Source organism: Scylla paramamosain, chromosome 7 (genome assembly GCF_035594125.1).
Source record: "Scylla paramamosain isolate STU-SP2022 chromosome 7, ASM3559412v1, whole genome shotgun sequence".
NCBI lineage: Eukaryota > Metazoa > Arthropoda > Malacostraca > Decapoda > Portunidae > Scylla > Scylla paramamosain.
In genome coordinates, this window is record NC_087157.1 from 11,789,950 (window position 1) to 11,816,388 (window position 26,439).

Below are 26,439 nucleotides of genomic sequence, written 5' to 3' on the forward strand. Positions count from 1 at the left end.
CAATAAAAAAACAATAATTAAATGCAGCTCAGTTATTCACATTTTTCCATCATCCATTGCCGATAAATTACATTTTTTATGAAAATCATCGAACCTCAGACTGCTTGGTCATAATGTTTACTAATGAGGGAAGTGAAACACAAATACTAAATGCGAAATTTTTTGACAGATTCTTTGGAAGCAAATAATTCCAAGAATTGAATTCCGTTCCAAATTGTGCATTTTCCCCTCAGCAGACTCCTTCATTAAATAGTTGGAATATTTTCGTTTTTTGAAAACGTGCAAATATGATATTTCCTTAAGAAAAAAATATGATGGGAAGCACTCTGTTCTTCGAAAAAAAAACACTGACGAAGGCCATTTTTCACTCCATTACTAGTTGTCCACCCATCATCTTTGCTCCTGAAACACTTGTCTATAGGATAATAGTTTCACATTGAATGAGTTTAACATTCTTTAATGTATTTGCAGTAGCTACCCAGGATTTTTTTCTTTCATTTAAATATAAGTTGATTCACTAAATAGATATTAACCAACACCATATTGTATCACACACATTAAAAGTGAGCATCCGTTCTCTCTCTCTCTCTCTCTCTCTCTCTCTCTCTCTGCATCATGAGATCCCAGTAAATACGACCTGATTTGCTAATTATCACCGATCATCTTTAATGGAAGTATACACATACTGCTTCATCAGCTCCTGGTTCAGAAAAAAAAAAAATTATATATATATATATATATATATATATATATATATATATATATATATATATATATATATATATATATATATATATATATATATATATATATATATATATATATATATATAATCAACAAAATACTGAAAAATAAATAAATAAGCAAAATGTCCACTGACAATGACAGTTCCCAAAGAGTGCGTGTAAAATTACGTAGTCAAAAACCAACATTTGAGAATTCGTGTACGTGTGTGTGAAACCTCCCTCTTAAAACAGTTATGTCAAGGGCAGGAGGAAATACAAAAGCAGGCAGGGAGTTCTAGAGTTTACCAATATAAAACAATGGTAATGAATGAATAAATAAACAAATAGCAAGTCTTGTAGAATCACTTTGTATTGGGAAGGGGCAGGCCTCATCTTAGCCGTCCCCTCTCCCCATCATTAAAAAAAAAAAAAAAAAAAAAAAAAAAGTCAGCCTGGTATAGATAACTTAGGTAAATAGATTTGCATCATGAAACCATCATTGTTGTTACTATTTCTACAAGTAATTATAGCAGTGCTAATACATGTAGATCATGACAATTTTAGTGGAATATTATATTGTATCCAAAACATATTCATTATATTATTGATCGATAGTAGCAACTCAATAAAAAAAAAAAAAATCAGAATCCAATTAAGATGCGTAAGTAGTTCATCTGGAGAATCTGTAACTTACATAAATTTAACACATGCAGAACACCAAGCATGGACGGACCGCTAGTGAAAGGTGTGGTACTCGCCACTCGGAGACATTTTCTGTAACTTTAATAAGGGAAACTTCACTAATTTATGCATTGCAATTTCACGAGGCAGAGTAATAAGTAAAACATAACTATTCATACACCTAAACTAGCTGCCACAAAACAAATGTTTCTTTAAATTCTTATATTTCATAAATTGTTGGAAAATTTCTTATCATGTCTTGACACAGGGAGTGGAAGAAGTTAAAATACAGAGATTTTAATTTATCGTGGCACTACAAGACAAAATTCCCTAGTACCGGATATTCCTTAAAATGAGAATACTGTATAGCTGATACAAAGAGCATCCTACTTTCTTAATGCATATGGGTGTTGTTAGGCAAGAGCCAACTGCAATAAAAAAAAAAAAAAGCCTATAGTGAAGATTCTGTTTACACATTTGAAGCGTTTACAAATTACTGACGAATCTAATTACCGTATGCAAAGAAATTAACGTGAATGACAGAACATTATGCAAAAACAAATTCGCGTTGACAGGCTTTGGTTTTGTCAATACGGTGGTGTTACATCACTTGGTGTTATAAGGGGCAGACAGAACATTTCACAACATTGTCCCTTAGAACGGTAGATCCTAGAGAAAATTATTTATGCGGGTTATGTTTTAAATATTTTTCGATGGTAAAATTTGTGGTAATATTCTGAGTAATATAAATAAATAGATGGCTGAGTGAGTGAATTTCCCAACATTGCGGCGCGGAGGTTGCAACTCGACATCCAACTCGACAGGCGCACCACATGTAGCTGCCAAGTCTCATGATATTACGTATCTCTATCTCGAAATGTAGACAAACCTTATTATACCATAAAATGAATGTAACTTTAATAAAAAATAATATAATATTATTAAAAATATTAATATGAGTTTTGAAATTGTATAAGGTGATATTTTTGGTGAAAGTAGTAGGCGGTGACAGTGCGGCCACCTGGCGGGGATGAGGCGAGGCAAGGCATGACGTCAGCCCCTCCCCGCCAGTCGGTCCTTTTCGGCGTCCTCAGCATACGCCGCCACTGTGCTGTTTACTGTGTGAACTTTACCACCAAACATCCAAGATGGTAAGTACTCTAGATCGCTTTGAACCTAACCATTGCATACTATATTCACCGGGTAACCCACTGATATGTGTATGTACCGGTTATTATACACGATAAACGAACTAAATAACAAAGTATTGACATGTCTTTGTAGGCCAGTCTTGTCATCGGACCAGGCCACCATTTATGATGTGTGAGAGAAGTCTAGCTACCGGGAGAATGCCTGGAACCATTAAACAATATACCATAGGAAACTGCTATCACAGTCTTGCATGTTAAGTGGATAGGAAGGGATAAACAGACGAATGAGGTCACTTACCATCTGGATCTATCCGGCTGACCCACCACCCTAGGCATCCCACACTACACACCATGCTTGTTGTGGCCACTGTACACCTTCATCAAGCATGCATATCTATCACCCATACTCGTACCAGGCCTTTCCTTCCAATGGAGAATGTTGTGGAAGGTGGACTGGAGTAGTAGTAACGAGACAGGTGGTGGCCGGGAGCGCCATTACAGCATGTTCGGGTGGCAAAGTGGAGCGGTACGGATCCGGTGTAGGGTGTGGAGGATGTAATTAAACCCTAGGGTGTATAGGCTTTACATGGTAGCACCGTAATAAGCAGATGTAATATGATAAGGAAAGTATACTACGAAAAGAAAAGACAGGTTTATGGGTACTTTAATAGTCACGTACTGAAGTTTTTTCGGCCTTATAGTTAAAGGGTATCAAAGTATAAAAATTCCTGGTATTGGGGTGTAGCTAACGTGACTGCGCCGGTATTTCGTCATCGCCGCTCACGGGACTTCCTGGAGGCCATGCGTGGTGGGGAATAAGCAGTGGTGGTGGTGGTGGTGCCATGCTTATGAGGGCGCTATGTGAAGAGTGTGGTGGTGTAGTTGGTAGAATATCACTAAAACTGCAGGGATGTGTGGAAATTTCTCTCTCTCTCTCTCTCTCTCTCTCTCTCTCTCTCTCTCTCTCTCTCTCTCTCTCTCTCTCTCTCTCTCTCTCTCTCTCTCTCTCTCATCTGCAGTGAGAGGCTGTGTTGTAATGCTTCATCTAGTCAGCAGGGCTTGTGCAGCTTTAAATTATAAAAAAAATTTTTGTTTTCCTATGCAAAGTCCCTTATGTATGACTGTTTTCTTTGTCTTGTTTATAAGTTCCTTTGCTGTTTCTTACATGGTTTCCTTCAGTTTATAGCTGATTATGGAAATTAAAAACTGGTACTGTACACTTCATCCTGTTAAGTTATTCTTAGAAACAAAGACTACCATGGAAGACGAGATAAAATCTTGTCCACATGTGGGAAGTCCACTCTTTAGATAATTGGACTGTTTCTAAGTCATAAGTTCTTAACATGCATATGGCATCTTCATTGTTAAATAAAATCCATCAGAATACTTCTCAATATGTTTGGTTATGTTCCACAAAGCACAGTGTATCAGGTTATCACTGATAAAATGGAGAAAATGCGTGATGCATATCCACTGAAACTGTACCTACAACTTTAAAACCCTGTGAAGATACAGCCAAGCAACTTTTTTGAATGAATGATGTTCCCTATATATACAAAGAAATTATAGGAAAACAAGTTAGAAAATAGGCAGACAAGGTTTCAGTGATTAGCTTATGTCTACTTGAAATATCATGGAGTTCTTTGGAATAACATTTTCCCTATTTTCCTTACTTTGACCCACCTAGAGGTGGTTCTTTACAACCATTTTCCAGTATTCTTGGGTAATAATGAAATGGTAAAAGAAAACTACAGTGTTACAAAAGATGTGGAGATTTTCATAAAACTGCTCTAATTTTGCCATTAGTATTACACAAGTACTTCTCACTTGAAAATATATATGTAAAGGATTCAGTTTGCAGTAAACATTATAAATGTTCAAAATGGTGTTATGCATAAAAGTACTTCATCAATTCTTAGGTCAGCCATGAGTTGTCTGCTTTCCTCACCCAAAACCTCCACCTTCCCTTGAGAGTTATGGGACCTTTCCTTGAGAGTTGTGGGGGAAAGGATAGGAGCAATAGAGGATTGGGGCTGGCTCAGATTTCTATGGTCCTATTACTAATTAGAATTCCTGAAAAATTCTAGAACTCAAACACAATATGCTGGAAAGTGAAATGGCATGATTGCACTTGTTGCACCAGTGAATCATACTAGAACAATTATAGATTAGTGCATAACATAACTATTTCATGAGCTGAGCAGTAATCTTAAAAATGGTGGTTTAGTCACCATATGTTTTACCATGGATAGGGGCACACTCATATGGTAGAATTTTTGTCTAATTGTTTTGCAGTGTACTATTGAATGTGTTGGAGATGAGAAAACTGTTCTTTTTTAGGCTTGAAACATCAGTAGCAGATGATTGTTGGTGGTATGTAACAGTGTGATGCAACTTGGTTGATGTTGAGGCCTGTTACAGGTGAAGTGGTTGGGGGGTGGCACTGTATTTATTTAGTTTTAGTGCAAGATTACAACAGATTTGGAAATTGGTGGCTTTGTGTGACTGAAATGTTTCTAAACTATTGTCATTACTATCATAAGCTGTCTGAATTATTGTTATGAGATTATTGTGATCATGAGTGTTTCCCTGCTGTCCATTTATGAGGAAATTGGTTGCTGGCTGGAAGAATTCTATTATGGCCATCCCATTAAGATATGATATCTTAGTATAGTTTGGTAAATTTATGGTATGACAATAGTTAGCCATTTCTTTGTTACTCGTGTACATTTATTGTCATCTCAGGAAGATCAAATATGTGAAATAATAAAAAAAAAAGGCAGTTACATAGGCATGTTACAACTAGGGTCTTGAATGGTTGATTGGCTGTGTATGTATTGAGAAATTTATATCATAGTTGTAGTTTAGTATTCAGTGGTAAAGAGGTTACATTGTAGCTGTGGAACAGTTTGAAGCCCTCTTTCTTGGCACAAATATGCTTCTGTAGCTTTTTGTGAATGTTACAAGAGGGAGATTAACTAGGGGTAAATTTATAGCCTTCGGTTCCTTGAGTGGCAGTCACCAAGGTTCCCTCTTGACAGACCCCAACACATTTCAGTTTTAGACATGGTAAGATTATGTATTAGTATTTTATTTTTTGTTATTTTGAAATATGTCAGTCATCCTACATGAATTTTGAAATATATCAAATTAGTATTTAATTTTGGCTATCCTTAAAGGTATTTTCTGTATTATGGTATTTGAAATATGGAAAATTCAGAGTTCATATTACTTTGTTTAGAGGGTATCTATAATAGAACCAGACTAGGTTGGTACGTGGGGTGTTGGCTGTTCCTGTCCCACCTTGGTTTCACATTCACAGTTAACAGGCATATGAACACCTCTCTCCCTCACTCATACTGTCATCCTTTGCCTTAATTCTAAAATTGTAATTTGTTATATTTGACTTTTTTTTTTTTTTTTTTTTTTTTTTTTTTTTTTTATGTAAGAAGGACACTGGCCAAGGGCAACAAAAATCTAATAAAAAAAATGATGGAACAACGACACTATATCTTCTGATACACTTGGCAATGTGTATAGGCCATGCAGCACTGCCGCCCCAGTATCCTTGACAAATGAATACCCTAGGCCATGCTTTGCTGGCCATTGTTGGGTCAGGTCACTCTTGGGTTGAGTTGGCAACAGTGTGGAAAGGTACAGCCCAGGTACCAAGTTAATCTGGTTCCACTACAGTTGAGAATGGTGTGGGAATGGCTTAGTAGTGCTTTGGCTAGGTTTGGAGGCCACTGGTGCCATGTTCCCAGCACATGGTAAGAGATAATCAATCAAAAAGGGGCTGGGTGAAAGAACTGGGAGGTGCACCTCCTTTTGTGTTTTTGTTTGCACAATTAGATCAGCTCACATCCCACCCTTTAAGAGAATGTCCCACTGCTGTAGCGATTTATGCACTTAGCTCACTACTGAGGGATTTTGGGTACAAATTTAGTGTGATAGAGACTTAATCTTGTCTCCTTTCATACAGTAGATCACTTAATAAAGAAGTTATGTAAGTATGGCCTCCTGACCACTCCCATCCTCCAAATTTTCAAGTTTTGAGAGAGGTTGGGGCATGAGGTCAACTATAGGTGAACCTACCTTTTTTAAGAGTATGCTTTCAACCTGCAGTAGAATCATGTACGACAATAATGTGAAAAAAAATTCTTGAGTAGAATTGCACCATATTTTGAACCTTTTTTATTTATTCTTTTTTTATTTTATTTATTTTTTATCCAATGTACTTTTTTGTTATTTATTTTAAATGCTGGAGGTAGTAGACAAAACTTCCCTTATCTCAACAGCAAATTGCTTTCAGTGAATCTGGTTGTTTAAAAGTTTATATTTGTTATTAAATAAGGGACCCAGATGTGAAATAAGTGTTTCTTGGTACATTCCTTTATGATTTACCAGACTTTCAATGTTATGACCTGTTGTGCAATATGTAAGTGTTGTTATGAATGCTTTGCCAAACAAAACTTATTTTCAGTTCTTGTTTATAATCTAGTTTTGCCTGTTCCAGGTGAACTTCACAGTGGACGAGATCCGGGAGTTGATGGACAAGAAGAAGAACATCCGGAACATGTCCGTCATTGCCCATGTGGATCATGGCAAATCGACCCTGACCGACTCCCTTGTGTCAAAAGCGGGTATCATTGCCTCCTCCCGGGCAGGAGAGACAAGGTTCACCGACACCAGGAAAGATGAACAAGAACGTTGCATTACCATCAAGTCTACGTAAGCATTCCACACCAGTATTATATCACACAGATGGTGTATCCTGTTACATTGATGTTTAGATTTAAAATTGTAAAATGTTGCTACATATTTCATCTTACTGAAGTTGATGCCCCAGTGGTTGAATTCAATGATGAGCTTCTCGTTCGAATGAGTGGTTAGTGGATCACATAGATTCAGTAACAATATTATCTGAGGTAGTGTGTAATTAGCTTAAACTAGATTAGTTTTATGCTCATTCACTGATTTTGTATTTTTCTTCCCCAGTGCTATTTCCATGTACTTCAAGCTTAGTGATGAGAATGCTGACCTGATTACCCAGCCCGACCAGAGGGAAAAGGGCGAGAATGGTTTCCTCATCAACCTGATTGACTCCCCTGGCCACGTTGACTTCTCCTCTGAGGTGACTGCCGCCCTACGTGTCACTGATGGAGCCCTGGTGGTGGTGGACTGTGTTTCAGGTAAGAGAAGCAGTGCAAAAATGTGGTTTGTTAGTTGAGCAACTCAAGAGGTTAGGAGGAGCCATTTTCTGACAGGTTTTGCCTTGTATTCTTCAGTGTATTTACTAAACTCCAGGTGCTCAAAAAACGTGTGTTGTTCATAGGCATATGGCTTAGGCCCACGAGTGGTAACTTACCTAATTTCTAATATAATAATATAACTCTCTCTCTCTCTCTCTCTCTCTCTCTCTCTCTCTCTCTCTCTCTCTCTCTCTCTCTCTCTCTCTCTCTCTCTCTCTCTCTCTCTCTCTCTCTCTCTCCTGGTCGTAAGTACGACACACACACACACACACACACACACACACACACACACACACACACACACACACACACACACATTTTAGGGTTGTTGGAGGGTAGTACAGAAGAGGTGGAAATGAGTGAAGGAGGAATAAATGGGAAGAGAGAGAGAGAGAGAGAGAGAGAGAGAGAGAGAGAGAGAGAGAGAGAGAGAGAGAGAGAGAGAGAGAGAGAGAGAGAGAGAGAGAGAGAGAGAGAGAGAGAGAGAGAGAGAGAGAGAGAGAGAGAGAGAGAGAGAGAGAGAGAGAGAGAGAGAGAGAGAGAGAGAGAGAGAGAGAGAGAGAGAGAGAGAGAGAGAGAGAGAGAGAGAGAGAGAGAGAGAGAGAGAGAGAGAGAGAGAGAGAGAGAGAGAGAGAGAGAGAGAGAGAGAGAGAGAGAGAGAGAGAGAGAGAGAGAGAGAGAGAGAGAGAGAGAGAGAGAGAGAGAGAGAGAGAGAGAGAGAGAGAGAGAGAGAGAGAGAGAGAGAGAGAGAGAGAGAGAGAGAGAGAGAGAGAGAGAGAGAGAGAGAGAGAGAGAGAGAGAGAGAGAGAGAGAGAGAGAGAGAGAGAGAGAGAGAGAGAGAGAGAGAGAGAGAGAGAGAGAGAGAGAGAGAGAGAGAGAGAGAGAGAGAGAGAGAGAGAGAGAGAGAGAGAGAGAGAGAGAGAGAGAGAGAGAGAGAGAGAGAGAGAGAGAGAGAGAGAGAGAGAGAGAGAGAGAGAGAGAGAGAGAGAGAGAGAGAGAGAGAGAGAGAGAGAGAGAGAGAGAGAGAGAGAGAGAGAGAGAGAGAGAGAGAGAGAGAGAGAGAGAGAGAGAGAGAGAGAGAGAGAGAGAGAGAGAGAGAGAGAGAGAGAGAGAGAGAGAGAGAGAGAGAGAGAGAGAGAGAGAGAGAGAGAGAGAGAGAGAGAGATAGGAGGGAGGAGGGTAAAATGATTAGGAATGAACTAGGGAAATGGAACTGATCTCCCCAACAGTCTACTCTCCCTGGTGGAGGAGTATAGGATCAAGAGAAGGATAGGAGGATATGGAAGATAAGGGAAGGACTATAGGAAAGGAAAAATATAGTATGTGATACCAATATTATATTTGACTAACTTTTGTTCTTGAGGTTCACTTTTTTCCACTATGTATATATGTGTGTGTGTGTGTGTGTGTGTTTTCCAATGTCCAATTATTGAATTTGATTATTATTATTGAACTTTTATTATTTATTGTTTATTATTTATTGAACTTTTGAATTTGTCACATTGCAAGTAAAAACTTGATATATTTTTGCTTTGCTTGCTTAGAGGTTGCTTTTCTCCTCTCATGTTGCATTTTCTATACATTGTTTTCTGTTTGTGTTTTTTATAAGTCGTTTTCTGTTTACTAGGCGTGTGTGTGCAGACTGAGACTGTCCTTCGCCAGGCCATTGCTGAGCGCATCAAGCCTGTGTTGTTCATGAACAAGATGGACCGTGCTCTTCTTGAGCTGCAGCTTGAGCAGGAGGAACTCTACCAAACCTTCCAGGTAAGATAGTATAATTCTGAGAGGAAGTTTAATAATAATGATAATTATCTAACCTTTGTGGTAGTATGTAATGTCACATTTTATTAGTTCTCTCTTTGTCCATCTAAAGGCTGTCTTTTATGTATCTACTGAACCTGCACACTGAAATTGAAACTTTTATTTTTATAATGTCATGAATTCTCTCCACACAAAGCCGAGCAGTCTGTCATATCACTTCAGATCAGCTTCTGGATTGCTGAATTTTAAGACTTTATTAATGGAGTATACAACACATTCCTTTTTACACAACTGCTATCACACATTTGCCAGTATAACTGCAGTTGGATATGTAACATTATCAATCCTAGTATGAATGTTTGAACCTCTTGTGTTAATGACATTGAGATCTAAGGTTGGGATAGCATATTGACAATTGTCACTGTTTCTAGCGTATTGTTGAGAATGTCAACGTGATCATTGCCACCTACAACGACGACACTGGACCCATGGGTGAGATGCGTGTGGATCCCAGCAAGGGCTCTGTTGGATTTGGCTCCGGTCTCCATGGATGGGCTTTCTCTGTCAAGGAGTTTGCTGACATTTATTCATCAATGTTCAAGGTTCCTGCTGGCAAGCTTATGAACAAGTGAGTTGCAGAATTTTAATTATTTAATCACTGGAGATAAGTTTTGGCTAGAAACAAAATTCAGGTATATCATTTTCATTTAAGTAGTCTACTGATATATAGACTCCAATGAAAGATGTAACAAATATACTTTAAAGGAAAGATTAATAAGTCATACGCTATGGGTTGGTTTGAAAAGTACTTGATGAATGTGAACTTTGTTCATTAGTGGGTGGTGGTAAAGTGGAATGCAGGTATAACCATGAATTCTAAAACTTGCGTGGTTCTTTGACATGAATAGAAGAAATGTTTCATTATCATGACCATGGAAATTGTTAACTCTTTCAGGCTGTGGGGAGAAAACTTCTTCAACAAGAAGACCAAGAAGTGGGCAACCACCAAGAGCCCAGACAATGAGCGTGCCTTCAACACATACATTCTTGATCCTATTTTCAAACTCTTTGATGCCATCATGAACTTCAAGGTATGAATAACGCTGATGTTCCAAAGAGTTTATAATGCATTGAATGATGACCATTGCAATGAATGAGAACTGTTAAGCACTGTCTTATGTAAACTTGGTTGTTTATTACAGAAAGAGGAGACCCAGAAGCTCTTGGACACCCTTAAAATCAAGCTCACCAGTGAAGACCGTGATAAGGAAGGAAAGCCTCTGCTCAAGGTCGTGATGCGCACTTGGCTCCCAGCTGGCGACACCCTCTTCCACATGATCACCATCCATCTGCCTTCCCCTGTGACTGCTCAGAAGTACCGTGCCGAGATGCTGTATGAAGGACCTAGCGACGATGTCTGCTGTGCTGGTATCAAGAACTGTGATGCTGAGGCTCCTCTCATGATGTACATTTCTAAGATGGTGCCTACCTCAGACAAGGGCCGTTTCTATGCCTTTGGTCGTGTCTTCTCTGGCAAGGTTGGCAGCGGTCAGAAGGTGCGCATCATGGGCCCCAACTACATCCCTGGCAAGAAGGAGGATCTGTATGAGAAGTCCATCCAGAGGTCCATTCTGATGATGGGTCGCTTCGTGGAGGCCATTGAAGATGTGCCAGCTGGCAACATCTGTGGTCTGGTTGGTGTTGATCAGTATTTGGTGAAGACTGGCACCATCACCACCTGCAAGGATGCCCACAACATGAAGGTGATGAAGTTCAGCGTGTCACCTGTTGTGCGTGTTGCTGTTGAACCCAAGAACCCATCTGACCTGCCAAAGCTTGTTGAAGGCCTGAAACGGTATGTATGTGATTCTTTTGCACTATTTTTGTTCCTTCTCCTTTGCCATGAGTCTGGAGATTATTCCTGCCTCGTCTTCCAGGTGAAGGATAGTAATGTGGCATAGGCTTTTTCCTTAATCCCTTTGGTTTGAGGTTTAAGTTTGTGTTCAACAGTTATTGAGTGTTCACAAATTGTGGCTATTGCATTATCTGGAAGGTCATAATTTACATTAATCCAAAATAAAATAAATTGTTGCAATTTTAAAAGACATCTGAAGTCTATGGATAGAATAATGAGAGGTAGAGCATTGAACAAGCCTGGTCAGGAGACTTCTCCATGGCTTAAAATTTATGGATAAAGTAATGAGCCATGGAGTATGGAATAACTATTGTTTACAGATGACGGTTCTTGCTGGTAAATTACCTGTATAAATTTGGGACAAGCTTTAGGATAAAGTAGTGTATAGGAAATTGGTAGCAGATTTGCCAGTAATGAGATGGCCAGACTGACCAGATTTGGTGACAACCAGTCAGATTTCACACTGGATACTATATGCTCCATGGCACCTGCTGATCAAACATTGATTTGGGACTAAATGGAAATTAAATTTGCCAATAGCTGAGTACTGTAGAAAGTATCCAAATGCATCTGAAATTAGGTTGTTTTAGCAGAATGTATGTGTGTGTATGTTGTATGATTTTTTCATACCATTTCAGTCTGTCCAAGTCTGACCCTATGGTTCAGTGTATCATTGAGGAGTCTGGTGAGCACATCATTGCAGGGGCTGGTGAACTGCATCTTGAGATTTGCCTGAAGGTAAGATTTGATGTTTCACATTTGATATTCTATACTCCTGGGAATGGAACATTAGCTGGTTTGGTATTTTCATTCTGCAATCTTAGGCATCATGTCTAGACAGTGAATCTTCCAAGATGTATTCATGCATAACTATGTTAGTAAAACAAATAAGGAAATAGATTATGCAAAATTACTAGCAAACTGGTAGCTGATTCTGCAGTTGTTTGCTTTTTACCAATATTGATTCATTCCTGTCTTCCTGATGTTAAATCATATACCCCATCACCCACCTATTCAAATTGTGCATCTCTCTCTCTCTCTCTCTCTCTCTCTCTCTCTCTCTCTCTCTCTCTCTCTCTCTCTCTCTCTCTCTCTCTCTCTCTCTCTCTCTCTCTCTCTCTCTCTCTCTCTCTCTCTCTCTCTCTCTCTCTCTCTCTCTCTCTCTCTCTCTCTCTCTCTCTCTCTCTCTCTCTCTCTAACCATAATCTGCTCAGGGTTGTGCAAATACTTGTGTAATGCCTAAGTTTTGAGATAAAATGTTATCCATGTCAATAAGTATATTCATTGAACTTTAGAGGCACATCAGTTCTAATAATGTTCCTGAAGTTACTATATTTTAAAATAAATTTTCTGGTTCATCTCCAAGGAGATATGGTTTATGTAAATTTATCATAAGGGCCTCCACAGAAAATTGTTTATTCTTATTTTTCATACTTAAATTCTGGTCATCCACCACATCTGCTTTATGTTCTTAGCTTATATTCTGACATTGTTTGTAGCCAAATCATGCTTGCATGTTGCACCTAAATCAATCCTGATGGATTCTTGCTTTATTCCTTAGGATCTGGAAGAGGACCACGCCTGCATCCCACTGAAGAAGACTGACCCTGTTGTATCATACCGTGAGACTGTTGGGGCCGAATCAACTGAACTCTGCTTGTCCAAGTCCCCGAATAAGCACAACCGTCTGTACATGAAGGCTATGCCTATGCCTGATGGCCTGGCTGATGACATTGAGGCTGGCAAGGTTACCCCACGTGATGATCCCAAGACCAGGAAGACCTACCTTTGCGAAAACTTCCAGTTTGACGCCACTGATGCCATGAAGATCTGGACCTTTGGTCCTGAGTCAACTGGAGCCAATCTTCTGGTTGATGTAACCAAGGGAGTGCAGTACCTTAATGAGATCAAGGATTCCTGTGTTGCTGGCTTCCAGTGGGCCACCAAGGAGGGTGTGCTCTGCGATGAGAACATGAGAGCCGTTCGCTTCAACCTTCATGATGTTACTCTGCATGCTGATGCCATCCATCGTGGTGGTGGCCAGATCATCCCAACCACCCGTCGTGTGTTGTATGCTAGTGTCCTGACTGCACATCCCTGTCTCCAGGAGCCTGTCTACCTCTGCGAGATCCAGTGCCCTGAGGCTGCAGTGGGAGGCATCTATGGTGTGCTCAACAGGCGCCGTGGTGTTGTCTTTGAAGAAATGCAGGTGGTGGGTACCCCCATGTTCGTTGTCAAGGCTCATCTTCCTGTAAACGAATCCTTTGGCTTCACTGCTGACCTTCGCTCTAACACTGGTGGCCAGGCCTTCCCTCAATGTGTGTTTGACCACTGGCAAGAGATGCCTGGTAATCCCATGGAAGCCAGTGGCAACAGCAAGCCCTACAATATTGTTGTTGAGACCAGGAAGAGGAAGGGCTTGAAAGAAGGCTTGCCTGACTTGTCCAACTACCTGGATAAATTGTAATCACATCACATCATCACCCATATACCATGGTTATATAATATTAAGGTTTATTTACATTATATTATGGTGATTACAATAAAATGGGAGATCATACTCTGCTTACTATGGTTTTTGATGCCCAACACTAAAGTAATTTTACGTAGACAGTGAAGGGGAGCTGATGTGAGTACCAAATATTGTTGGGTAAGAAAGTGGTGCAGTGTGCACCACCATGTTGAAAAGCATGTCATATTTTCTTTATATTATCATTACGAGTATATTAACTTATTTTGACTTCCAATGATGCTCTAAATTAGCACGTGGCTACAGAACTACTTAGTGCGGCCGAGGGCCATCCAATGTTACAATCGGTTTGCAGCTAACAAACTCAGGAAAGTTTGCAGAAATTAAAAGCCTGTGAAATACTACGTAACCTGTAAAACGTTGAGAAATAACATCAAGCCTCAGGATTGATGTCTGATCAGGGAAATATTGCTCTCTGAGAAGTGGAAACTGGTGTATTGTTACTTATGTATCTTGAGTTATATTAATAAAATGCATAGATAATCAGAATGGGTTATCTAAGCCATGAACGTCATGCTTGTGTTTATTCTATAGGTGTGAAATGACGTAAAGAGTTGTGGAAGGTAACAAACTTCATAATTGTATAACCAGCCGAAGAAAATGTTTGCTTAGGGACTTAGTTTTTCTCAATAAAAAGGTCTTGGCGGTGGTAAGAATTTACGAGGGCAATGGCGAAACTGGCTGAGATTATATGGCCAGAAATAAAGGAGTAATTTTAGAAGTCCATTAGTTGCTTAGGAGTCTTGGTTCGTGACTATTACAAGTGTTGGATGAAGAAAAGTAGTAAATACGCCCAAGTAACCTTATTGGTGTTTGAAAGTGATAGTTGCATTCTTTATTCATTGGCATCTTTACCTGTCTGTGTATTGCTTAACTCCTCAATCTGATCATAGATTTAGGTGCCCTTGTTTCCACTCATATCGATGCTAAAAAAAAAATATAAAATAAAAAATAAACAGGCTCTGCAGTACTAAGGGGCTATGCTCATCAGTAGCAGTGTTCTCTAGTGATCACAGTTTAGTTTAGAAAAAATAACGGATAGGTAAACTTTCCTTCTCGTGTTCATATCAACAATGAATCGTAGTGGTCAAGTAAGTAGAAGCAGAAGGGGAATTGCAACTGTCATTAGATACATTCTCTCTCGAGAGAGAAATGGGGGAGAATAACACGCAATCCTCCTGGTATCTGGCAACTCCCGGTGGTCATGGAGACGAGAAAAAGACGAACAACACTTTCGTACACCAATTCACTCTGGCGTGCTCTGTGAAGCCTTTACCCAACAGTACGGCCCTGTCTGTCTGCGTGGAAGGGAATTAATTCAAGCTAGGACACAAAAGGTAATCGGGGTTGCCTCGTATACCTTTACTGAGATACGTGGTAAGAAGTAATGCATGGCGTGTGGCTTGGCTAGATAACATCAGTAATCTTACCAAATTATTCCGTCGTGTTAGGACGCCCAACTGGCCCACGCCATGTCCGGACAGCTCAGTTATACACGTGTTAACTTTGATAGCCGTGCAAATTACCATGTGTGGCTTGAAATAATTATGTCTTCATTGTTTCTTCTAAAATTACACCACCTGCCCACAGCACCAGGTAATAGAAGGTGCTGATTACAATTACCCGTGTAAAGTTTGGAGTAAAAAGCACCGCCACCTGTTAGCATGGGCTTAATTGTGGATTCCCTGAGAGGGTGGTAAGGACGAATAGACATGGTACTGGTCTATTAGTAGCCTGTAAATTAGATAAATAGTGTCATTAAAGAGATTACGAGCGCTGGGGTGAGTGGCATTTAGGTTGTTTACTAGTTATGAGAAAAGTGAAGACCCTAGCAGAGAGAGAGAGAGAAGGAATTATATAGTTTAGTAATAGGCGAAGTATTCTCAGATTTCGTAGAATAGAGTCGTCCAGTGGCATTATCTTTAAATTGCATAACAACAACAACAACAACAACTACTACTACTACTACTAGTAGTAGTACTAGTAGTAGTAGTAGTAGTAGCATAACATAGTAAACTATGTTATGCTCACGGGTTGTCATGTAAACATAACAAATCACAGGTAAATACAACCATTTAATACAGTTTCTCTCATAACCAAAAAAAGTCATGAAAAGTTCGTGGTAATCCATTTGCTTAACTTATCATTGTTTTCTTGGATATTATAGTCAAGAAAGGTTGGTTGCATTTTCACATGCATGGATGTATTTGCTGTTCGTGCTTTGGATGAATATACATACCATTTGATTAAGTGAAGGGACCCTAGCCTGATGTAAGTCTTATTATGGTGTGCTGTTTGTTCCTTCTTGTCTTGTCACCTGATAGTGTCATGAATAACTGATGAATTCTATTTTGTAGCTTGTAAAATCAGTGTTCTATCTGTTTTTATATATCTGTAATTCTTTTCTTCTTTTCTTTCTGAATTATTTATTTATTTAGTGTTTATATTTTTTATTTATTTATTCTCACAACAGGATAAAAATTCAGTGGATAATGACAGTATGGGAAAAGTATAAAATAACATCAAGTTGGCAATCATTACCATTACGATTATTGACAGGGCAACGATATTGCTAAGAGAGAGAGAGAGAGAGAGAGAGAGAGAGAGAGAGAGAGAGAGAGAGAGAGAGAGAGTTAGTAACATCAGAAGTGCCATTTTAATTCTAACCACAAACACTGCCTTACCACTACAACAAAAACAACAGCAAAACAAGTAAGGCTTCTGTTCTGTATTTTTAAGAATTCCCTTATTGTTTTTATATGCTCTTACTCTCCATGCTTCACATTTGCAATTCACAACCCTGCTCTCTTCTCTTTCTAAACGATGACTATTTAGACTCGTAAGACAAAGTATTCACAAACATTTTGCGGTTGGTTTAGTTTTGTTTGTGGTTTTGATATGCAGTGCTTTGGAATATTCATATGTAAACGTTCATTAATAATCAATCGTATCTCTCTCTCTCTCTCTCTACGGTCACTTAACGAAATGAAGCCAAGTATTTACCAATCAAAAGATCAAAGGCACACTTTTCAAGCTGGCTCTCCTCCCCCGAGTCCCCGCGCTGTTCCGTTCCGCCGTCATCACGTGGAGGTATGAGGGCAACTACCGCGCGTGTCGGGCCATATTCATCCCTCCTGCAGCAGCAAAACATAAAGCCCGGTGACTGCTCCCCTCAGTCCACGTGCCGCGGTGCCGGGTAGTGTTGGGTGGGGTAGTGGGAGGACCGGGGTTACCTGCCACGGCTGAGTTGGCAGCCAGGTACACGGATCAGATAGTTTTTACGTTTTAATGCGCGTTAGTATTGGGAACGTGTACTGATTATTGGTTTCACTATTAACTGGTGCTGTAGAGAATTGAAATGTATGACTAGAGAATCTCGTAAGAATTTGGTTATTTTTTTCACAGAAGTATTGAGGATGAGCTTCGGGATATGCTTAGAGAACTTTTGTCTTTTAAGAACTCACGTGTCAACAACTTACTCCTTCTGTTAACAGATGCTGCACAGAGATTGGAAAGCTTCGTACTAAATATTTTCTTGTAATAGATAGATAATGATAGTACAAATAACATAAAAGTCGTGAGATCGTAGAGCACCTCGGAGTAACTTGCAGTGGCATCTGAAACACTCCTGCTAACTATTCTCTTTTTCTTATTTACAGATAGAACATCATAACATTGAGATTTAGTGAGTCCCTGAGAAGACCTACACACGGAGCTCCCACACCAGCGTGTCTGGGAGGTTGACATGGGGAGCGTGAGGGTGTTAGGCTTAGGCCGGGCGGTGCCTAGCTCTCCTCACCTCCCGCCAGCCACCTCCTCCTGCGCCATGGTTGTTGTCCAGGTAAGGTTTGGTGATTGTGGCTTATCTGTAAGGAAGACACGTGGATTTGACTTGGTTATCTTGCATAAGGGCGACGTTTACTGTGTCACGTTGTAACCCGTGTAGTTGTAACCAGCAGGGCGGCACACAATGGGTGGCACTGCCGCGTGGGCTTTGCCTTATGTCGTTATATTTTTAGGGCAAGATTTTAGTGAAAGGTCATTATATTACACTTAAGTACTGAATGCATTTTACCTCCTTGTGATACTATTTTTGTTTGATATGGTATATTTTTGTTTGAAGGTTTCACTAGTCAGTAACTGTTGTAATTATAAGTTTGACAAGTGAATTGATGATTTTTTTGTTTAGTATTCTCTGTGACTTAATTATGTAAAAAAAATAAAATAAAATAAATTATATATATATATATATATATATATATATATATATATATATATATATATATATATATATATATATATATATATATATATATATATATATATATATATATATATATATATATATATATATATATATATATATATATATATAGTTCACAGTGCATGAATGAGATCACCAAATCCAACAAGAAAGAAACTATAACACAATTCACCAAACACCTCATATTTTCGGAAGACTCAAGGAATTTGAAGCATAAATGCTCCGTAGTATTTATTAATTTATTAATTTATTTTTTCTATAATTCTCACACTCCTTCAACGCAACGACTTTCGTGACTGTTGTGACGCGCATTAGAGGCGTGTCAGCCACACCAACCTTCAGGGGCCGATCAATCACAACGCCCTGAAATATTAAGTAGGACGCGCCTCCCTCCATTGCGACCTTCACACGTCCTCGGCAGCATACGCCAGTCTGCCCTCATAACCTTCGCACGCCCGCTGTGTAAGACCAGTAAAAAAAAAAAAAAAAAAAAAAATGCATATGATGAATGTAAATTATCCACTATGTCATGCTATTAGTAAATATTGTGTTGTTTATAACACCGCTAGCTCCTCTGATGCTTGTCCAGTGCGTCTCGTTCTGGTGGCTTCAAGCAAGTCTCGATTGACAGACTAGTGGAAATTTTTAGTTTCCATTGCTGTTCACATGATTTTTAGTGATAGTTTAACATGGATTCTGTATCACTGATGGGGAAAAAAAGTATCCCTAAGCAACCAACTAAACTCTTGTGGCCTTCGAAAGTAATCAGTTGAGAGCCTGAAGCGTTTCAAACTTCGGACCAAGGGTTAAGAAATAAGGACCATTACTTCTCTGTCTATTCTCCCTAGCTGCAAGTGCGTTAACGTCACTCTTTTTTCACGATGGGTTATTTGCTTGCTTCGCTTCTAAATAGACAAGTAAATATAACTGATGGGCTCTTTTTTTCAACTCAGCAAGTCAAAAGCTTTGCTTATGTAATTAATTTATATTATATTAGTTTTATTTTTAATATTATTTTTATTGTGTGTGTGTGTGTGTGTGTGTGTGTGTGTGTGTGTGTGTGTGTGTGTGTGTGTGTGTGTGTGTGTGTGTGTGTGTGTGTGTGATCGCGCTTAAGTAATACCTTTTTTACTGGAGCTTCCTTTAGTCATTCTCTCTCTCTCTCTCTCTCTCTCTCTCTCTCTCTCTCTCTCTCTCTCTCTCTCTCTCTCATTTCGAGTCTCTCCTTTCCACTCCATGAATGAGGTGCACAGAATGTCTGAATTGCGGTAAAGGGGGTAAACATTGTTACGTAGAATATGCGTCATTGCGGGGACGGATCAGGAAGACTGCCCCACATCTCACAGCGTTATCAGTTTGTTTACACAGCATGCGACCGAGTTTCCTTCAAGCCATTTCAGGTGAGGTGTAGAATGGGAGGACTGGGACTGTACTCAGATGGATCAGGATCTTGAGAGGTGTGAGGGTTCTTTCCTATTGCATAGTGACAGAATGTGTTGTGTGTTATTTTATTTATTTTTTGTTTGCAGTGACTATATTCATCATCGTTAATTTACTTGATGCTTTGTCTATATTGAGTTTTATTTAGTGTAGTTTATTTGTTCGTTCGGTTTTAGCTTGAAAAATTTGGGTTCAAGAAAGAGACAGGAATCAATTTGTTTTCAGATGTATGGAATGGACTCAGTAATTAGGTTGTTAGTGCTGAGTCATTAGGGAGCTTTAAAATAAGATTTGACAAATTTATCGATGGGGATGATAGTGGAAATAGATAGATATGTTTCATACAGGGAGTGCCACGTGTAGGCCTGATGGCCTCTTGCAACTTCCCTTGTTTTCTTATGTTTCTAGTTCATCCGAGTTTATTTATTACTTAGGTTTATTTTCCTATTGCTCTTGTTGAGGAATTCGCCAGACTTGAGAAGCACGTGTCCTGGGATTAATGAATTGCTTACAAGAACTTAAAAAGAAGGGAGGAAAAAAAAAAAAACGCGTAGGAGGATAATGATAGCAAACGTACATCTCGTATACCAAACACGAAGGAAATACAATTAATACAAACTACAACGCCAAATAACATCTAACACACATTTTCGACACAGTTTTCAATCCACAAGGTGTAACATCGATGTTAAAAAGTAGACACTTGGGAGTTCTTATCACAAACTATGAAAGTGCTACTGAAAATTATAGAACACACATTCCTATCATCAATATATGAATACAAAGGCAGTTTCGCGAGCTATAACCTGAACTCATTAAGACAAGACAAGATACAGTACCGTCCCGTGGCCATTATTATATTGAACACTTCCACGCATAACATGACTCGCCTTGTCTCTTCGTGTTGTAAGTTGTCCTCTTCTCTCCTGCTTGATCGTTTTTACGTGTATATATACTTGCTGAATTTCATGCTCATAATAGATTGAAAAGGAAGAAAAAAATAAAGGGATGAGATTATATAAATCTTACATAAATTAACAAACTGAAAACAATAAAAAGATAGGAAAAAAAAACATAGAAAATACCTGAAGTATTTTCCGCCCCTTACGACAGGAATAGTAAGATTGGCAGCAGAAAGCATGAGTGTTTTCAAAGGGTGCATGGAAATAATGGAGTACCTGGAGGGGTACATGATATGACCGATGTGTGTAAGGGTGCACAGTAAGAAAAAAAAAAGTTTTATGAAGAAAATCGTATCATGTGTAACATGCGCATGTCATGGCCAGTCTATATAAGAGTGCACAGTAGGAAAAGATGTTCTAGGAAGACAAGTGTGTGTCAAGTAAGATATTTAATTTAATTTTTTTTTTTCCGTTCTAGACGCTAGGGTACATGAACTCTAAAAAGTGAGAACCACTGCCTTCCGTAACTAACAAACTAACTAAATAAAAAAAAAGTAAAAAAAGAGAGAAAAAAAATAAAGAAAAATAATGGAGAAAATAAAATAACCCCCAAAATATTTTTCGTTTCTTACGTAACTAACAAACTAGATAAACATGAAAAAAAGAAAGATAATTTCCACGCAACACACGACTTCTTTCTTCTTCACTGTCACGGTCACATTTTTATGGAAATCCTTCAGGGCAACACAATTTTAGCCTTAGATTCTGTTTTCTCATCCCTTCTCTTTGTTTTCTGGGTTCTCCATGGGTTCAAATATACTGTAGATGATATACCACAGCGTCCTCTGCCCGGAGTCCGTCCACCACTTGACATCTCAGGTCTGCGCTGTGACCCATGTTCTGAAACGCTTTTCTCTCACCACAACTGTTTTTAAAGGCCATAGAGATGATTTGCCGGATTCTCAAGAGTGTTTCTCCTGTTAATAATATAGAAATCTTGTTAATATGCAACTGGAACTATAGAAAAAAAGAAAACAAATTAAAAACCCATATAACTTCAACAAGAGCCATTTGAATGTAGTGGAGGTGCGGTGCAGAAGTGTTTCAGAATCCAAAGACGTCCCGGGGTAAGATTTGACGTGCCTCGTTGTGTTAGGATTAGGGTCACGCACAAGGCTGTCCACGAACTTTATAAACTGTTAGTTTATTATCCTTGGCTGCTCCCAACTCTGCCCTTCCCTCGCTCCCCTTACATGACTCATCACGCCCCCTGGAGAGAGAGAGAGAGAGAGAGAGAGAGAGAGAGAGAGAGAGAGAGAGAGAGAGAGAGAGAGAGAGAGAGAGAGACTGGATGAAACATTTGATACATTTATTTATGACTAAATCAACGAAGTTTACCATAATGACTATAATTGATAAATTAGGACCACACCCCCTCAAAAAAAAAAAAAAAACAAGAAAAAAAGAAATCAGCCTTTATGTAAACCGTAGCTTTTCAAGATTGGTATAAGTGGACAAAAAATTTTGTGTTTATGCAGGATCTGAACGTGTAGGCTTAGTGGCTTTTTAGAGAGAGAGAGAGAGAGAGAGAGAGAGAGAGAGAGAGAGAGAGAGAGAGAGAGAGAGAGAGAGAGAGAGAGAGAGACTGACTGACTGACTGACTGACTGACTGACTGACTGACTGACTGAGTAATCATGAGTGTCGTGTTATTGTCTTACGCAGCTCGGGTCAGGGAAGGCGAGGCAATACAAGGCATGCAAACTGAGGTGGTGGTGGTGGTGGTGGTGGTGGAGGAGGAGGAGGCCTGCGTGTGGCGGGCTCGAGTCTCACTTTAAGGTCAAGTTTATGTATGACTCACTACGGGGAATCCTTCCAGACCTCTGTGGCTCAGTGCCCGAAAGTTTTCCTTCATCTCCACGCCACCACCTCAGCTTGTCGTCCGTCTCCTGCTGTGGTGTCCGCTGCCATGTCTGTTATTATTGTTTTTTTTTTTTTTCCGAGGTGAGTTTGTGATTGAATATCTATTTCCTCGATTTCCAAGATTTTTATCCTCGGTTTTTTCTCCTCAGCGTCAATCTTTTGTTCTTTTTGGGTCTGTTTCTTCTCTAATTTTTTGTCTAATTTTAATTTTTTTCCCCTTCACACTTCGTTTCCTGTTGTACTTCCAGTCATGTTTTTTTCTTTTTTCGCCTGTGCATGTCTTTCGTTTTTCTTTCATCTTCCTCCTTGTCTTCTGTCTCGTATATTCTGCTAAGTCTGTTTGTGTGTGTGTGTATCTTTGGATTTCCCTTCATCTTTCTCTTCCTTGTCTTCTGTCCCCTATTTATTCTGTAGAGTTTATTTATTAATTAGTTAATTAATTTATTATTCACTTATTTACTTATCTAATTTTTCATGTGTTTAGATTTTCCCTAATCTTCCTCCTCCTTGTCTTCTCTCTCCTGTATAAATTATCATGTTAATGTGTGTGTGTGTGTGTGTGTGTGTGTGTGTGTGTGTGTGTGTGTGTGTGTGTGTGTGTGTGTGTGTGTGTGTTTGGGTTCTCTCCATTCTCCTCCTTCTCCATGTCTTCCATCTCCTGTATATTCTACCACCTCCATTCTTTTATCTCCCTTTTGCGTGCGTTTGGATTTCTATCACCTCGGTTTTCCCTCACGCGTCGCATCCCTCCGGTATCCTGTCAGCTCCTCGCGGCGGCCTCCTGTTCGCTTCGCTAGGTATCGACTTTTTCTCCCTTGTTCCATGTTTGAACGATTCACCACCCTCTGTTTATTGGCGATGGTCATGATAAGAACCAGAGGAGGAGGAGGAGGAGGAGGAGGAGGAGGAGGAGGAGGAGGAGTGTGATGATAATAATAAGAAAGAAAAGAAGAACGAGTAAGAGGAAGGAAAGAAGATAATAAAGAGGAAGTAAAAAACATGAAGAAGAGGAAATTAAGACGTAGGAAAATGAGGTAATAAAAAGCATACTGGTTTACAACGTTATTACTTGCTTGAGTGCAGAGGAGAACGAATGAAGAGAGAGAGAGAGAGAGAGAGAGAGAGAGAGCAGGCGAAAACAAAGCAGAAGGAAGAGCAGTAGGAGGAAAAGAAAAAAAAGAAAGAAAGGGAAAACAGGAGACGAAAATAGGAAGAAGGAGGAGGAGGAGGAGGAGGAGGAGGAAAATAGTAGAAAGGTGAGGAAAGAAAATTAGAAAGAAGAGGAGAAAAAGGAGGAGGAAAAGAAGTTTCCCTCCCTGTCTTCCCTCATCCACCAGAAAATACAACAGGAAAAGGAGGAGGAGGAGGAGATGCATTGTAGGAGGGGAGGGAAAAAAGATGAGAGGGATAAGAATGATAGAAGAGTGTGGGAAGTAAAGATGATGAAGGCAAGGAAGAGGAAAAAAACATTCTATGGATGATGAAAGAAGAGAAGGAGAATACGAAAACAAAGAGGAGATGGAAGAAGAGAAGAAGAATGCGAAAACAAGGAGGAGATGAAAGGAGATAATAAGAAGACAAGGAGGAGATGGAAGAAGAGAAGGTGAATAAGAACGCAAGGAGGAAATAGAAGAAGGAAGAAGATGCAGCGGTTATAATGTTTCCCTGCAGCTGGTGTTTCCTTGCCCAACACAGCCCGTCGTTCACTTGACCCTCGCGTGTTACCGCTGAGTGTGCGTTTCCCCCGCCATGCAGGTCTTATTACGTGGCTCTCATGTTTTCAAGGTTATACAGATTCTTTCTCCCTTTCTTTCTCTCATCGCCTTTCCCCCGACCTTGCACAGCGGCCCGAATTCTGAAACGCTTTACTCTTTCACCACTTCTGTTTTCAAAGGCCAGAGATGATTAGGCCGAGTTGTTAAGAGAGTCTTTCCTGTCAGTAATGCTAAAATGTCAATCTCTCAATAGAACCGTAAAGAAAAAAAAAAACACGAAATAGAAGTGTAAATTGAACTAGTAGAAGCGTTTCAGAACCTGGGCCACACACACGCACACGCGCGGTGACCTGAGAAAAGGACACCCAGGTCACACCCGTGGAACCTGCGAGAGGCGTGGGGTGCAGTGGTGAGCAAGAGTTATTTTAGTCCCTGTAGGTGGCGAGGCAGGTGTGGGAGTCGCTGCGGCATGACAAAGTGTATATCTCTCTTGGTTTAAAGTAATGTTTTCTCTCTCTTCTCCCTGGCAAAAAAGGAAGATACTAATAATATGTTGAAGGTTCTTGCATCATTATTACTGGATCCTCCCGTTCACTTCCACACCTTAAAGCAAGGTGTGTGTGTGTGTGTGTGTGTTGGGAAAACAAAAAAGAAAACTTAAGCAAAGATTATAAAAGTTTTCTTACTAATTGATAAAAACTAACCGTGTGTGGAGTCACGCGTCCAGACATTGTAATTATCTCGTGTCTTCTCTCTCTCTCTCTCTCTCTCTCTCTCTCTCTCTCTCTCTCTCTCTCTCTCTCTCTCTCTCTCTCTCTCTCTCCTAAAACCATAACCATTGATGTTTCGCCTTTGACCTTGACGCAGGTGACCATAAGATGAGCGAGGTCACACAATGATGACGTCACACACACACACACACACACACACACACACACACACACACACACACACACACACACACACACACACACAGCTCCCTGGCCCTGCAGTCTCGTTGTGGCGGGGCGGGAGACAAGATGGTGCGTGTGATCATGGTGCTCAAAGGTAACCAGCCACCAAGCAGCTTACCACTATGCCCTCAGTTCTCATTGCCTCGTACGCTTTCTCTCTCTCTCTCTCTCTCTCTCTCTCTCTCTCTCTCTCTCTCTCTCTCTCTCTCTCTCTCTCTCTCTCTCTCTCTCTCTCTCTCTGCTTTTCCCCTTTTATGCAGTTCCTCCTTTCTTTTCTGTCCGTCTCTCGCTGTCCTTTGCTGTGTTGGGTTGAGGTTTGTTTATTATTATTCTCTTCCTTTCTTTCCTTTACTGTCAGTTGCTGTATTGAGTTAGTTTTATTTATTGTTATTGTTTGTGCTGGTCACGTAATATCGTAAAGTAACAGTGGTTTATGTTCAGTTTCCAGTGACTTAAGTAGAGGTTTGTTGTGGTTATTGTTATTGTTATTGTTAGTGTTGGTGTGGTTGTTTTTGTTATTTTGATATTTCTTGTTTTAGGTAAGTTGTAGTGTTTTTTGGGGTTGTTGATTTAATTCATATTATTATTATTATTATTATTATTATTATTATTATTATTATTATTATTATTATTATTATTATTATTATTATTTATATATTTTTTTTGTGTGCCTAACTTTTTTTTCTCTTAATTTTTGTTTCTGATTTCGTTCGCTTTCTCTTTATCTTATGGTGTTTCCGAGTATTTCCACATTTTTCTTGTTGTTTTCATGTATTTCTATTGTTTAATATACACTTCTTCCCAATTTAGTTTCAGACATTTTTACTAGTTATCCATTTATTTATTTCCCATTTAATTCTCGTAGAGGTGTTGACTAACGTGAAGTGTTTCGTAAGTGTACATACATGAAGAGGACTGAGATGCTTTTGTGATGCAATAGTGTTGTGGAGGATGCTGTGGTGTTACGAGAAGGAAAGTGTTTACTGTAGTGTTGACGTGTTGCATTGCAGAATATTACTTAGTGTTGTTATTGTGGTGTTGTGAAGGGATAAGCGTTGCAGTGTAAGGTGTTTCAGAATGGATGGAATTAAGAGATATGGTGTTGAGTGTTGTGCTGTGTTTCTTGTTAGAAAGTGTTGTGGTGCTGGCTGTTGAGTAGGTATTGCGTTGTGTTGCGTGGCTGAAAGTCTTCTGGCGTTGTGTTGCACTACAAACAAGAGGACGGTAAG

The 26,439-nt window shown here is 39.5% G+C and overlaps 2 protein-coding genes across 6 annotated transcripts in view; both read left to right on the plus strand.

Annotated features, from left to right (window-relative positions):
- The first annotated feature begins 2,390 nt into the window (after window positions 1-2,390).
- On the plus strand, window positions 2,391-14,054 carry LOC135102077 (translation elongation factor 2-like). 2 transcript variants are annotated; one of them, XM_064006777.1, is made up of 9 exons: window positions 2,391-2,557; window positions 7,074-7,288; window positions 7,556-7,749; window positions 9,437-9,573; window positions 10,002-10,198; window positions 10,526-10,661; window positions 10,773-11,425; window positions 12,124-12,223; window positions 13,047-14,054. In XM_064006777.1, exons 1-9 carry the CDS (start codon window positions 2,555-2,557, stop codon window positions 13,950-13,952), a joined length of 2,541 nt encoding a protein of 846 aa, XP_063862847.1. In that variant the 5' UTR covers window positions 2,391-2,554; the 3' UTR covers window positions 13,953-14,054. The 2 variants fall into 2 exon arrangements, with proteins under 2 accessions (XP_063862847.1, XP_063862848.1); XM_064006778.1 differs by having other exon boundaries at window positions 2,490-2,557; window positions 7,074-7,360; window positions 7,511-7,749.
- Window positions 14,055-15,201: 1,147 nt separating this feature from the next.
- The window catches only part of LOC135102078 (serine/arginine repetitive matrix protein 1-like), a 67,882-nt gene continuing 56,644 nt past the window's right edge, over window positions 15,202-26,439 (plus strand). For 2 of the 4 annotated variants that reach the window (XM_064006781.1, XM_064006780.1), the window contains exons 1-2: window positions 15,202-15,352; window positions 17,675-17,856. Coding sequence is in view for 2 of the 4 variants with exons in the window: in XM_064006784.1 (XP_063862854.1) it covers window positions 25,277-25,304 (28 nt within the window). In the remaining 2 variants the exon portion in view is untranslated. Of the gene's footprint in view, window positions 15,353-17,674; window positions 17,857-25,211; window positions 25,305-26,439 lie in introns of those variants that run through there. The other 2 variants (XM_064006784.1, XM_064006779.1) reach the window with 2 other exon arrangements.